At 40.9% G+C, this 13,482-nt stretch overlaps 1 protein-coding gene across 1 annotated transcript in view; it reads left to right on the forward strand.

The window, feature by feature from the left end:
• LOC126088370 (trypsin beta-like) overlaps window positions 1-13,200 on the forward strand; it is a 54,444-nt gene extending 41,244 nt beyond the window's left edge. The window contains exon 2 of the mRNA XM_049906508.1: window positions 12,567-13,200. Coding sequence (XP_049762465.1) covers window positions 12,567-13,170 — 604 coding nt within the window. The 3' untranslated portion in view covers window positions 13,171-13,200. The remainder of the gene's footprint in view (window positions 1-12,566) is intronic.
• The last annotated feature ends 282 nt before the right edge of the window (window positions 13,201-13,482 follow it).

The raw sequence follows: 13,482 nt of genomic DNA on the forward strand, positions 1-13,482 counted from the left end.
TGAGGACTTGGTGTACTCAGCCTTGCTTTGCTGTGACTCAGTCTCCTTAAATACAAAAAAAAAGAAAACAGAAAGGTTCAAAAATGGTTCAAATGGCTCTGAGCACTATGGGACTTAACATCTGAGGTCATCAGTCCCCTAGAATTTAGAACTACTTAAACTTAACTAACCTAAGGACATCACACACATCCATGCCCGAGGAAGGATTCGAACCTGCGACCGTAGCGGTCGCGCGGTTCCAGACTGAAGCGCCTAGAACCGCTCGGCCACACGGGCCAGCTATAACAGAAAGAACACGTTTGTAATTTGTATGGGAAATGGATATATATATATATATATATATATATATATATATATATATATATATATATATATCCTACTTTCCTTCTTTCCCCGGTCCCTGTTCCTCTACCCCTACTACTTTCTTTGTCCATCTCTTCCTCCTGCTCCCATTCTCTGTTCATCACCTTCTGCCGCACTCCCTGTTCAACTTCTCCTTCCCCTTCCTCTCCCCAACACCTCCTGTCCCCTCTCTCACCCTCTCTCTCAATCAATCACCTTCTTCCCCTTCCTTGTTCATCTTCTCGTCTCCCCTCCTCTCTCCATCTCCTCCTGCTCCCTCTCTCCATCCATCTCCTCCTTCCCGTTTCCAATATTCATTTCGTCCCATCCCACTTTCTGTCCCGTCTTCCTCCTGTCTCTAACCTCAAGCCTTGCTTATTGCTAATGCAAATTCAGATTCTGTAGTGGTATTGTAATCATAAACCAACCACTCATAAATATAACTTTCCAGTTTGCTAACAACGTTTCACTATTGAATATTTAACTGATATATTTATATATTAAAAAGTATATAGTTTGTTTGTGTCAAAACTATTATTACAGTAACGTGTAAAACTTTGAAGCTAATCTGGAAGGGACATTCTGAGATTTTTGTTAGTCAAGAATGGCTTTGAGGTGACAAAGACACCATTACGTGTTTGAACAAGGACGTGTAATATGACTACAAGAAGCTGGATATTCTTTCTACGATACTTCAGAATGACTTGGCAGGAATGTACCCAATGTACATGGTTAATGGCAGTGGAGCCCACGAGAATGTACGGTCTCAAGAACACTGGGCTCCGGACGGCAACGTTGCGCCAACGAGAGAAACGAACACCGTATTTGGCGTATGGCTCTGGTGCATTGTACTGCATCTGCAGCAGCAATTTGAGCTGCAGCTGGTAACGCAGTGACACAACGAACTGTTACAAACCAGTTACTTCGAGGACAGCCGCGAGTTAGATGACCTGTAGCGTGCATTCCACTGACCCCAAACCAGAGCAATTATCGATTTCCATCATGTCAAGCGGGACTTCATTGGAGGGCAGGGTGAAGGTCCTCTGTGTTTTAGATGAAAGCTGGTTCTGCTAGGGTTGTCAGTGATGGCCAGTTGAGGGCCTACAACCAATCCGTTTGCTCGCTAGACACATAGGACTTACAGCTGGAGATATGATCTGGGGTGAGATTTCATAAGACAGCAGGAGCACTGTCGTGATTATCCCATGCACCCTGACTGCAAATTTGTACATCAATCTGATGACTCGACCTGTTACGCTCCATTCATGAAAAACATTCCTGGGGGTGTTTTCCAACAGGATAACGCTCGTCCACATACAACTGTTGCAAACCAACGTGTTCTATAGAGTGTCGACATGTTGGGCTGGCCTGTTCGGTCACCAGATCTGGGCCAGTCGAGTACATCTGGGACATCATCTGATGAAAACTCCAGCTTCATCCATAAACAGCATTAACCGGTCCTGTATTGAGCGACCAGATGCAGAAGGCATTGGACCTCCATCTCACAAACTGACACCCCGCCTCTGTACAACACAATGCATGCGTTTTTACATGTTTGCGTTCAACATTCTGGCGATTACACCCGTTATTAATGAACCAACATTTCACAATTGCAATGACTTCTCTCACACTTACATTAATCTGTGACCTTGCAATGTTAATTAGATACATATGTTTGCTAGACAAAAATATTCCCGAAATTTCAGTACTCTACATTAACTATTTTCTTGTGTTCATATAATACGAAATACGTATATTAAAAAGTTGGTTACCTAAAACACGCCCTTATTAGAATTTAACTTTGTGTCAAAACTTCAAAACAATCGATCAAGAACTTTCGGAGGTTAACGATTTTGAACAAACCAACATTTACATCTTTATGACGTTTCCACTTATATATTACATTTATACCAGATGGTGTGCAATGTTGTGTCAAAATTTCAGAGCAATCCACGAAGAACTTCCAGAGATTTGACATTTAAGAGGAACCAACATCTACATTTATACTTATTTAAAAAATGTATACCTGTGTGGCTGGTCCCAGAGGAGGTTCGAGTCCTCCCTCGGGCATAGGTGTGTGTGTTTGTCCTTAGGATAATTTAGGTTAAGTAGTGTGTAAGCTTAGGGACTGATAATCTTTGCAGTTAAGTCCCATAAGATTAAAAAAAATGTAACTTAATTTTATCCATTGTTTTTCAGTGTTTCATCCGCGACTGTTTTACTTTCGTAAAATGAAGAACAAACCGCCTTTAGTCACAAGCTGCGTTTATTTACTGCACTACGCATTTCGAGTCCTGGAGATTCATCGTCAGGTGCTTTTTAGTGATTTACATCAGGTTTTTTAGTTGTTTGCAGTTTAACATCATACAATGTTAAACTGCAGACAACTAAAAAACCTGATGTAAATCACTAAAAAGCACCTCATACCTACACATCATACACACGGGGATTACTGAATGGCTCATGAAGGTTTTGGAAGATGATTTCATCCTCATTATTCAAAGTGACCCTGATTTCGACAAGATGTGGTTCATACAAGACGAAGCTCGACCCCATCGAAGCAGGAGAGTTTTGATGTCCTGGAGGAGCACTTTGGGGACCGTATTCTGACTCTGGGGTACCCAGAGGCCACTGGTGTGGGATTCGATTGGTCGCCATATTCTTCGGATCCGAACACATGGCGGCTCCTTTTTGTGAGGCTATATTAAAGACAAGGTGTACAGCAATAACCCCAAAACCATTACTGAAATGAAAACAACCATTCAGGAGATTGTCGACAGCATCGATGTTCCGACACTTCAGCGGGTAATGCAGAATTTCGCTATTCGTCTGCCTACATCGTTGCCAATGGTGTGGACAGGTGCTTACAGACGAGTACGGGAGTCCTTTATTTTCAATAAAAGAAAAGGGATTTTTTTTAAATGCATCAGCTATGGATGGCAATGGATCTTCACAAATCCGTGCACGGGTCCTGGGGGCGACACATCAGATTTTTCCAGTATGTGCCGCTATCCCAGGGCTTGTTCACGTGCTCGACGAACAAACAACCTTTTTGCTGACGGGGTGACGCTTAGGAAAGCGTCGCTTGCCTAGGCAGAGCTCCTACAGCAGCCAATCAGAAAGGTCCAGGAGATCACGTGTGAGCTCCCACCGCGCGGAGCTGCGCGGACGAGGCGTGTGGATCGCTCTCTTTTACTGACAGGCCCCCGACGAGATCAGACGCATTGGCCGGTTGCCTCAGTGCACTTTTTGAGCCCCGGCTCAATCTGTTTGCGAATTAGGGGCGCTAAACTCACGTAATGTACCCCGGCTAGGTCAATCACCAAATGTTTTCTCAATAAACGGGAGGCAGTTTGCCGGCCGGAACTGAAACATTTCCACTTGTTCTTTTTTAGATCCCAATTCCACCCCAGCCACATCCTGACATGCACAGGTGGCAGGCATATCGAACATGTCATAACCTCAATCCGAATATCTCTGGTGACGTTTACGTGTTGAATAAAGTGTGTGCACGCCGTGGGTTGTAACTAATTTACGTTGTTTTTTTTTTCATATACAGTAGAGCGTCGATTATCCGAACGTCGGTCAACCGAACGACCGCTTAACCGAACTGTGTGCTCGCTCGCACCTGTTACTCTCCCACCCTACCGTCCATCATCCCCCTCACTCCCAAACCAAGTTTCCCACAGTAGTCGCCGCACTGGGCCGCTGGCGGAACATTGGTTCTAACGGGGTCTTCACAAGGCGCTGCTGACCCGCCAAGCCGCCAGTCGCTGTGTTTCAGCAATCAGCACACTTCTGTCGGCTCGGCACTGGCAGTAGAAGTAGCGGCAGTATCAAAGCTGTTCACAGCAACAGCTGCGCCAGCTTATAGAGTTGAGGCGTGCCGCTCCGCGCAGTTTGAAGGAATGCACGCCCCCATGGTGTAAACAGTCACCTTCTGTTCTCTGTTACGACCACTTGTGTGCTGCCCAAGATGAAAGTTGAAACGTCCCCTTAGAAAAATTGTACATGACTGTGCTTAAACTGACACACAATATTTTTAGCGCAACGCAATCTGACTTTCAAAAATCCCTACAAAAGAATGGCCCTGACTAACATTAACCTATAATTTTCACAAATCACTTACCTAACCAAAAATCTTCGTTACTCGAACTACTGCAATACAGCGAGCGCCACTACTGCCAGCTAAATAAAAGATTCAAACTACGGAAGGCACTAACTACAGATAGGCATAGTTAGCAAATGAAAGATTTTAATAGAGAACAAACAATGCATTTACCTCAATAGTGTTCAAAAGTCATAATGTATATAGTAGTTCATGATATCCAGTATTACAAATTTCAAAACTCCACCATCTCTCTCCTCACATCCACCACTGCTGGCGGCTCACCTCCAACTGCGCAACGCTACGCGCTGTTAACAGCCAACTGCCCAACACTACAATAGCCAACAACAATGCAAACCAGCCACAGACTGCACACAGCACAGCCAGTGATTTTCAGAGCGCTACGTGGCGTTACCAATATAAGAACCTAAACAGCCTACTTATATAGCCCCAATGCTCCCCACAAAAATTTTTACAAATTGTTTTGGGCACTGGCCAATACATATTTGTTAAAAAAAATTTTCACAATTACAATAACAAAGAAATCATATGCACATACTTATTGATACAATGTTGGTCGAAAGCTAAAATTTTCTCACAGTCCATAAAGACAGTCCTGATCATTCATCACAGTAAAATAGCAGTGTTTTTCTCAAAGTCTGAGCAGTAAAAGAAAATGCACACGGAAGTAGTGGATTTCCATGCAGTCTTGAAGACGTAGTGTTGTCCTTCCAACGGAAGGACAGTGCTGACTCTCGACATGCAGACAGGTAATGCGCCACAACAGAGCAAACCCACCGTAGTCAGTCGAAGTTTTGAAGAATATTGGTAGGTAGGTCATCAAAAAGCAGACCCACTGTAGTCTTGGTAGAAATTACGGTATTGGTGGGCCACCAGAGGTGCAGACCCACTGCAGTCCTTGTAGAAATAATGGTATTGGTGAGTCATCAAAGATGCATACCCACTGTAGTCCTTGTAGAGACAGCCAGCAACCATCTGTTGCGACTGTGCAGATGCACAATCACCATTGAAAAGTCTTGCGGATAATATAGCAAGTCCATAACCACCACTTGTGCACTCACAAAGTTTTTGGAATTGTCCTTAGAACCAGCAATGCTGTTATCCAGTCCCTTGCTGAATTATTAACATACGTGCAAACACTAACAGTCCCTACTTCTCACATATTGTCCATATACTATCACCAACAGAAACGTGTGCAGTGAAATGGAACTTACAAGTTAATAATATGATGAACTGGTGTCAATTACAATTTTATAACATGAGAATACAATTACAAAGGTACAGAAAACATCATTAAAAACATAATAATACAGATAACATTTGTAGTATAAGCTTTACAAAAGAATCGAAATAACATATACATCAGTGTTACAGGAATTATGACATGAGTACATACATAAAAGATCAGAATAACTTTTGAAACATCAACTTTACACATGAGCATTAAAACAAAACAGAATAAATAATGTCTAAGCATATTTACAAGGTAAATAACATATTATTAATGCCAATTATATTTGAGGATAACAGTATTCCTCATCATAGTGAATGTAGCTTAGTATTAGAAGAAAAAAATCTATGAAACTATGCAGAGACAGGAAGAAAACAAATACACAAGGGTACACAAACACATAATGGGATAACACAAAAGGAAAGGACAGGGTTTATTTTCAGTGTAACATTTGGTACTGCAGTCCAACCCAAAACTTCATTCCATAGAACGTTCCTCTTATTTCGACATTTGCTCCAGCAAAAAAAAATCCTATCCAAGCATGCTTTCTGTATTCTGTTCACATCCTTTTTCAAAAATAGTTTTTCTCCACTTCACACTACTTTTTTTTTGGCCAAACCATTTTCTTATAGCTTCTCAATGCATTTGTTCCAATCCATCATAGTTAGTTTCTTATATAGTCTATCCCCTCTTAAGCTAACTTAAATCTACTGAGCTCAGATATATATACCAAGGGACGAGGCAATGCAGCAGCACATAACAAATTAACACAAACCACAAGGACTAAAAAATGCAAATTGGCAAACCAAGCAGCAGTATTACAACTAATATAAGGCAATGAGCAGCAAACAAGAAAAATAAATCAGTAGTAAAACTGGCTTAACAGAGTAATGTAAAGTGAAATTTAGTAGCACTATGCCTGGCAAACAGCAGCAGCAAATGCAGTAACTTATATCTAAACATGACATAGCTCAAGCAGAAAAAATATTACAGTAAAAATGGCCATGTTTAATACCTATGTCACATCTTAACGCTAGGGTGATGCATCACCTTAAATTACACTACTAAATAAGTTACCCAGTCATTGACAAAAATTATGTATGCAATTCCTGTGAAGGGAAATGTCTTTTTGTGCTCCCTCGTTTTTTTAAGTAGATTTTAAAATGGTTATTTACTGGATCTGTAGGCATAAAATATTTATATTAGTACATCTATTAAATTTTATTTTAACCAATGCTGTAGTGCAGCTAGAAACTAGATATTAAACAAAATAGGCAAAGCAAGGCGTGAAACGTCATTCACTAGCCATATGGCATTTCATAATGCAGTAAACAATCTTTCAACTAGCAAGACAATAGACATGAAATGTTTCTCATCATTTCATTTCAGTAAATATCATAAATTAAGAACTCTACAGTGTAATCATGTTTTCAAGTTTGAGAGTGTCGTATTTACGATGCTTTCTGCAAAAGAATGTCAATAGCGAGGATAATGGCCTCCCCTTTTTTTTCCACCTGTGCCTCTGAAAGGCACACACTAATGGCCTTTTTCCAGGCGTCTTTCGTGCAGCTGGTTGCCCATGATGCATTACGTGAAGGTGGTCACTTAACTTTCTTACTGAAATATTTATGACAGCAGTTTCCGCTACAGTGACAGTCTCATATACAAAATTTCAGGGGTCGAGAATTTGCGTTGCAAATGTGTAGAAACAAAATCTTATGAATATAACAGTGTCCAAAAAAGTTTCGCCGGCATTGTGATACATTCACGCATTTTCACACATTTCATAACTTTTAAAGTACGGTTCTTGGTTTCCAACATCCTTTTTCACAAGTCAGAGTCCCTAACCACTATTCATTACTCCTTACCTTATTACACATATATATATTCGTTGACACGTCTTCAATATTTCATCATAACAGATACGTAGCATAATCAAATAACTCATATAGCATCAGCTTATTAATCATAAACATACCTCAGCAGCATAATACACATCGTCGTCGTAATAATAACATCATAACACCTCAGTCAAATCTCAAAAACGTCGTAGCTTTCTGCAATAATTTCAAAACCTAAAGAAAATTCTTTGCTCATTTCAATAGTGTCATCTACCTCAAACGTACTTTAAAAATCATGATCTCATACCAAATACATCATTCAAAGCTCTCATAGTATCACAATGTTTCCGAAAAAATATGAACAATTCACAAAGTACAGACAAAATACAGTCTCTTAAGTGTGAAGTTATCCAACTGTGTAATTACGTAAACATTTGTCACTGATGTAATAAAAAAAATGTTTATCTCTCAGTTAAATGATCAGATAGCTGTGTAATTTGTGTGTTAGAGAAATATGGTACCGACATGTAAAGTTGTATAAGCAAATACCATATTAGCTAGGGCTCCTTGTGCTTGCCAAACACATGTTACACAAAGTGGGCGTGTACCCCCCTGAGGATTAATGTAATTATACTCTCAGGTGTTACAGATTACAGCAATGGAATGAAATGTATCACGGAAAACCTTTGTATCGTTGTACTTCAAATATCTTTAAAAATAAATGATTTAAGTACAAAATTAATCACTCAAATACGTGTCCTATAGTGCTAAATGTGCGTCTTGCTGTAAGATAATCTCTGTGGAAGTGTCGTAGTTATTGTCCTCCGAAAGCTAAGTTCTGCAGAAGCCAATGTACTTACCTCATGATAAACAAAAGTGAAACGCTTTGTGTACAGGTATCTTAGTTATTACGCTTATTGCCGTGATGAAGAAAGTACTGTGCTGTAACGTATTGTTGTGCTACGGAAAAGGCAGTCTCATTGTAGCTATACCACAAAAGTTACTACTAAAACATGTTTTACTTTCCAGAATAATACAGAAAAACGGTGCAGATATAAAACAGAAACACTGCAAAAGCAACATTGTAACTTGTTACTCATTAGTAGCGTCGTGATAAAATCGTGTAGCTGTCACATAAACTAACCACTGTGGTTGTCTGCGGCTGCCTGCGGTGCGAGTCATTGTCTGTCTCTTTGTTGGCGCGCATCATTATTGGGATTTGGAGACCTAACTTCTACAAATTCACCTTGTCGAGAGGGCCCTGCTCTGTTTGAATCCCGCCAGTACTGATGCAATTCAGGTCTGTTGTTACGATTATATCGTCTGTCGTCATGTCGGTAGATTCCATAGTTTCTTTCTTGTCGGTCACGTGGTGGAGAATTTCTCCCTGAATCGTAACTGTGCTCTGGACCATTGCATCTAAAGTTATTCTGTCTCCCTTGATGATAATTATTTTGGTTCCCATATTGTCTGTTTCTCTGATTGTCTCTGTGATAGTCATTACCGCGGAGAGGTGATCTTTCCCTGTTGTTATTACTACTCTGCCAACGGTTGTCATACAGGTGGTGTCTCTTTTTGTCACGATTTGTGTTGTGAGAATAGCCTTGTCGTGTCCAGTTATTATTTCTTTCACCATGGAATTGCGACGGATGTGACCTGTAATTGTTGTGTTCCTGTTTTCGCGATCCACGATTGTCAGTGTCAATTTCTAATTCTTGTAAGAGTCCCTGAAAAGCTTCAATGTCGTCTTTGCAACGTCCTGCCAAAATAATATGTCGTAAATGTTCAGGTAGTTGATTAAGCAAATGCGGATGAGTTCCGAGGGGCTGTATGGGTTTGACAGGTACTGATTTTTGTGCAACATCTCTTCAAAATATTTCACAAGACTGGAAAATTCAGATTGTTCGAAATGTTTCATCATTATGATGCCATGTTTTACTCGGTCTTGTGTAGCTTGAGACCAATATGCTGAGAGGAAGGCATGATAAAAATCTCCTTCACTGTGACAATCGTGAATGACCGATCGCATTTTTACAGCTGGTTCATTCTCCAAGTAGCCACACATAAATTCTAACCTGTGCTCCAATGACCAGTTAGGAGGAAAACAATGAGAGAATTGATGGAGCCATGCTTGTGGATGAATGTCATTGCTAGAATTCTTAAACGTTTTGAATTTACGTGTAGTAATGAACAGCTTATAGTCAAAATCACCGTGTCGGCGAGTAGCAGATCGCTCATTGTTACGTCGTTTCGGCGGTTCCATTTCAAAATTCGGTGCACCTTGCCAATTTATTTCATAACTTCCGAAATGCCCTGTGTTATTATTTTGTGGCTTTTCCGTATTTCTATGTCCCTCTTCCCGTATTGGGGCGCGAGTGTCCTCTGAAATACGTAATTCTTGTATTACCTGTGTCAGATGATCTTGTACTTCAAGGATTTCTCTTTGGTGTTGCGTATTTATTTGATTCTGATTTTGTTTGAATTTCCTAATTTGTTCGCACTCTTCTGTGTCATTAAAGACTACCGGTTTTGTGTCATTCAGATTATCATCTACCTTCGTAGATAAATTATTTAGCTGATCCGAAAGTTCAACTACTTTCTCTGATAATGAACTAATTTCCTCCATGTGTCTTTCTGAACCAATTTTTAGAGTATCTACTGTGTCCTTTAAGTTTTCCTGAGTTTTTGCAAGTTGCGTAACCGAATCGGTAGATGCAACTGATTCAGTGTTAGCTTGCAAGGTCTCATGATTTTCATGAACAATAGTTTGCAGTTCTTTTATGGCTGCTTCGTGATTCTGTAATGCATTTTCATGCCGCGAAAAAATAGGTTGAAAATGCTCACAAATTTGTGTTTTTACATCATTACTGACTTTTGACATTTCGATTCAATGTTATGTAATTCAGTAGTTAAATCTTCACGTGTTTGCTCAAGCTTACGTTCCACTGAGTCTAACTTTTGAAGCTTTTGTTCCATTGCGTCTAGCTGTTGCTGTGTTTGTCTCTGGTGTTGTTCCATTGTGTCTAACTTTTGAAGATTTTCTTGCATTGTGTCTAACTTTTGAAGATTTTCTTCCATTGCGTCTAACTTTTGAAGCTTTTGCTGTGTTTGTCTCTGATTTTGTTCCATTTGTTGCATTAATTGCAATAATAATGTATTAGTGTCTGGAATCTGTTTCTCTATGCTTTTTGGCAGTGCATTTTCACCGGCAACATTCACATTTTGACAAGCAGAAAATGTGTCTTGACTCATTTGAGAAAACGGTAAGGACCCAAAACCTCAGTCTACAGTATTTGCAATATTGTGTTCTGTCATTTCGGATTCCTGAGGCGAGCTGTTGCTGACCGATCGATCGATAATGCTTCCCTGTTCGCTACCTGTTTAACTGTCTACACCATTATTTGCCGCCCGCTCCATTTTCCTATGCACAATTACCAAATTACTACTTCGAATGTCTGTTAATTCACTACACAGTGGTGCTGATAAGCTACGCTCATCGTCACTATTATTTCTCAGTTTACTTTGGAGCCTAGTGTTACGTTTTTCACACGCCATTATTGTCACAATATTTCACACGATAACACAGAAAAGCACAATTTGAAGAGCAAAAATAATAGAACACATTAACATAGCACTGAAAATAATATCTAATTAATTGCAAGCGCAGCTGCGAAATACTTGGTGCAAATCTAGATGCATGCCACAACTGTTTTACTGTACAACAATGAAAGACTGCAACTACAAAGGAGATTCTCTCTACAATTACGCGCTAGCAATAAACAATAGCTACACTAATTACACAAACTACATCAGAAGATTCCAGTGAGGTATCCTCGGCTAAGGGTCGACATATGAAACGTCCCCTTAGAAAAATTGTACATGACTATGCCTAAACTAACACACAATATTTTTAGCGCAACGCAATCTGACTTTCAAAAATCCCTACAAAAGAATGGCCCTGACTAACATTAACCTATACCTTTCACAAATCACTTACCTCACCAAAAATCTTCGTTACTCGAACTACTGCAATACAGCGAGCGCCACTACTGCCAGCTAAATAAAAGATTCAAACTACGGAAGGCACTAACTACTGATAGAGATAGTTAGCAAATGAAAGATATTAATAGAGAACAAACAATGTATTTACCTTAATAGTCATAATATATATAGCAGTTCATGACAAATTTCAAAACTCCGCCATCTCTCTCCTCACATCCACCACTGCTGGCGGCTCACCTCCAACTGCGCAACGCTACGCGCTGTTAACAGCCAACTGCCCAACACTACAATAGCCAACAACAATGCAAACCAGCCACAGCCTGCACACAGCACAGCCAGAGATTTTCAGAGCGCTACGTGGCGTTACCAATATAAGAACCTAAACAGCCTACTTACAAAGTGACCAGTTTCAGATATCTGTAATGAAAAAAGTACGTGACTTAGCTGCTCGTAAGCGTGTAGGCTTGCTTAGACAGAGCAAAATAAAGGATTTTTTTAAACGTTAATTTTGTTTACTGTGTGTATTGTTCATGCAAAATGCGCATGTAATATGCATATATTTTTATTTAATAAACTGCGCCACATACTATATATTCCTACTGAAGTTGCCTTTGTATGTTACTTTGTAATACTAAAAGAGATGGCTGTTTTTATGAATAAATTTACTGTACAGTGCTTGTTTTTGCAAATAAACATGTACAGTTCGTTTATCCGAACAAACCAGTTTTCCGAGCACCCATGTCCCCCAATTACTTCGGATAATCGACGCTCTACTGTAGTTCAATAATTGTCACCCCGTACATACTGGCTACTGTGTCCGCCCCGTCATGAATTGGAAAATGTTCCCCATATTAATGTCCACTAATATGTGTTCATATACCTTCGATCAGATAGTGTCAATTCGTTTTATGAACCGTATTTTCATGTCAGTAACTCTCAGAGCATAACACCCTGAGCTATCGTCACTTTTATATTTGACTTGTTTTATGGAAACGAGTGTAGGCGTTCTTTCGTGTTTCAGAGGCGGCAGCAGCGACTGTGGAGCGTCCATCTTGAGCAGCTACTGGGCGCTGACTACCGCCCGTTGCATCGTCGACGGCGCCGTCCAGAATATGCGACTCCGAGCAGGCAGTTCGAGCCGGGGCAGCGGCGGCTACGTGCACACCGTCAAATTGGCCAGGAGGCACAACTACTACGATGGCCACGACTACGACATCGGCGTGCTGTACGTGTTAGAGCACTTCGTCTTCGGTCCCGGAGTGCAGGTCATATCCGTTAGCTGGAACGAGACGGCAGTAGGGAGCCCCGCCACGGTCGCCGGCTGGGGCGCCTCCTCGGCTGTCGGCAGCCTCCCCTCTGAACTCCGGGCCATCAATATCGAAATCATAGACACCGCCGTGTGCAATGCCACCTACGGCAATCTCACCAGAAACATGATCTGTGCCGGAGTGAGTGAAGGCGACAAGGACGTTTGCGTGGGCGACGAGGGCAGTCCTCTGATGTCCGGCTCAACGCAGGTTGGGATCGTCTCCGCGAGCAGCGGGTGTGGACTACCCGGTTATCCTGGCATCTACACCTATATTTTTCCTTTGCGCTACTGGATTTATGAGAATGCTGGAGTCTAATTAGCTTGCCTACTTTGCAATTGTATTGAATTACGTGTCCTTCTCTACATACATGTAAGCAAAAAACGCTTTGAATAAAGTACACTATGCCAACAGTTACGTCTTCCAACTTTCTCTTACTAGTGAATATTAATGTGTATCAGAAAACATAGGATCTACGTCTACATCTACATCTACATCTACATCCATACTCCGCAAGCCACCTGACGGTTTGTGGCGGAGGGTACCTTGAGTACCTCTATCGGTTCTCCCTTCTATTCCAGTCTCGTATTGTTCGTGGAAAGAAGGATTGTCGGTATGCCTTTGTGTGGG

This window comes from Schistocerca cancellata, chromosome 6 (assembly GCF_023864275.1).
Source record: "Schistocerca cancellata isolate TAMUIC-IGC-003103 chromosome 6, iqSchCanc2.1, whole genome shotgun sequence".
Classification (NCBI taxonomy): domain Eukaryota; kingdom Metazoa; phylum Arthropoda; class Insecta; order Orthoptera; family Acrididae; genus Schistocerca; species Schistocerca cancellata.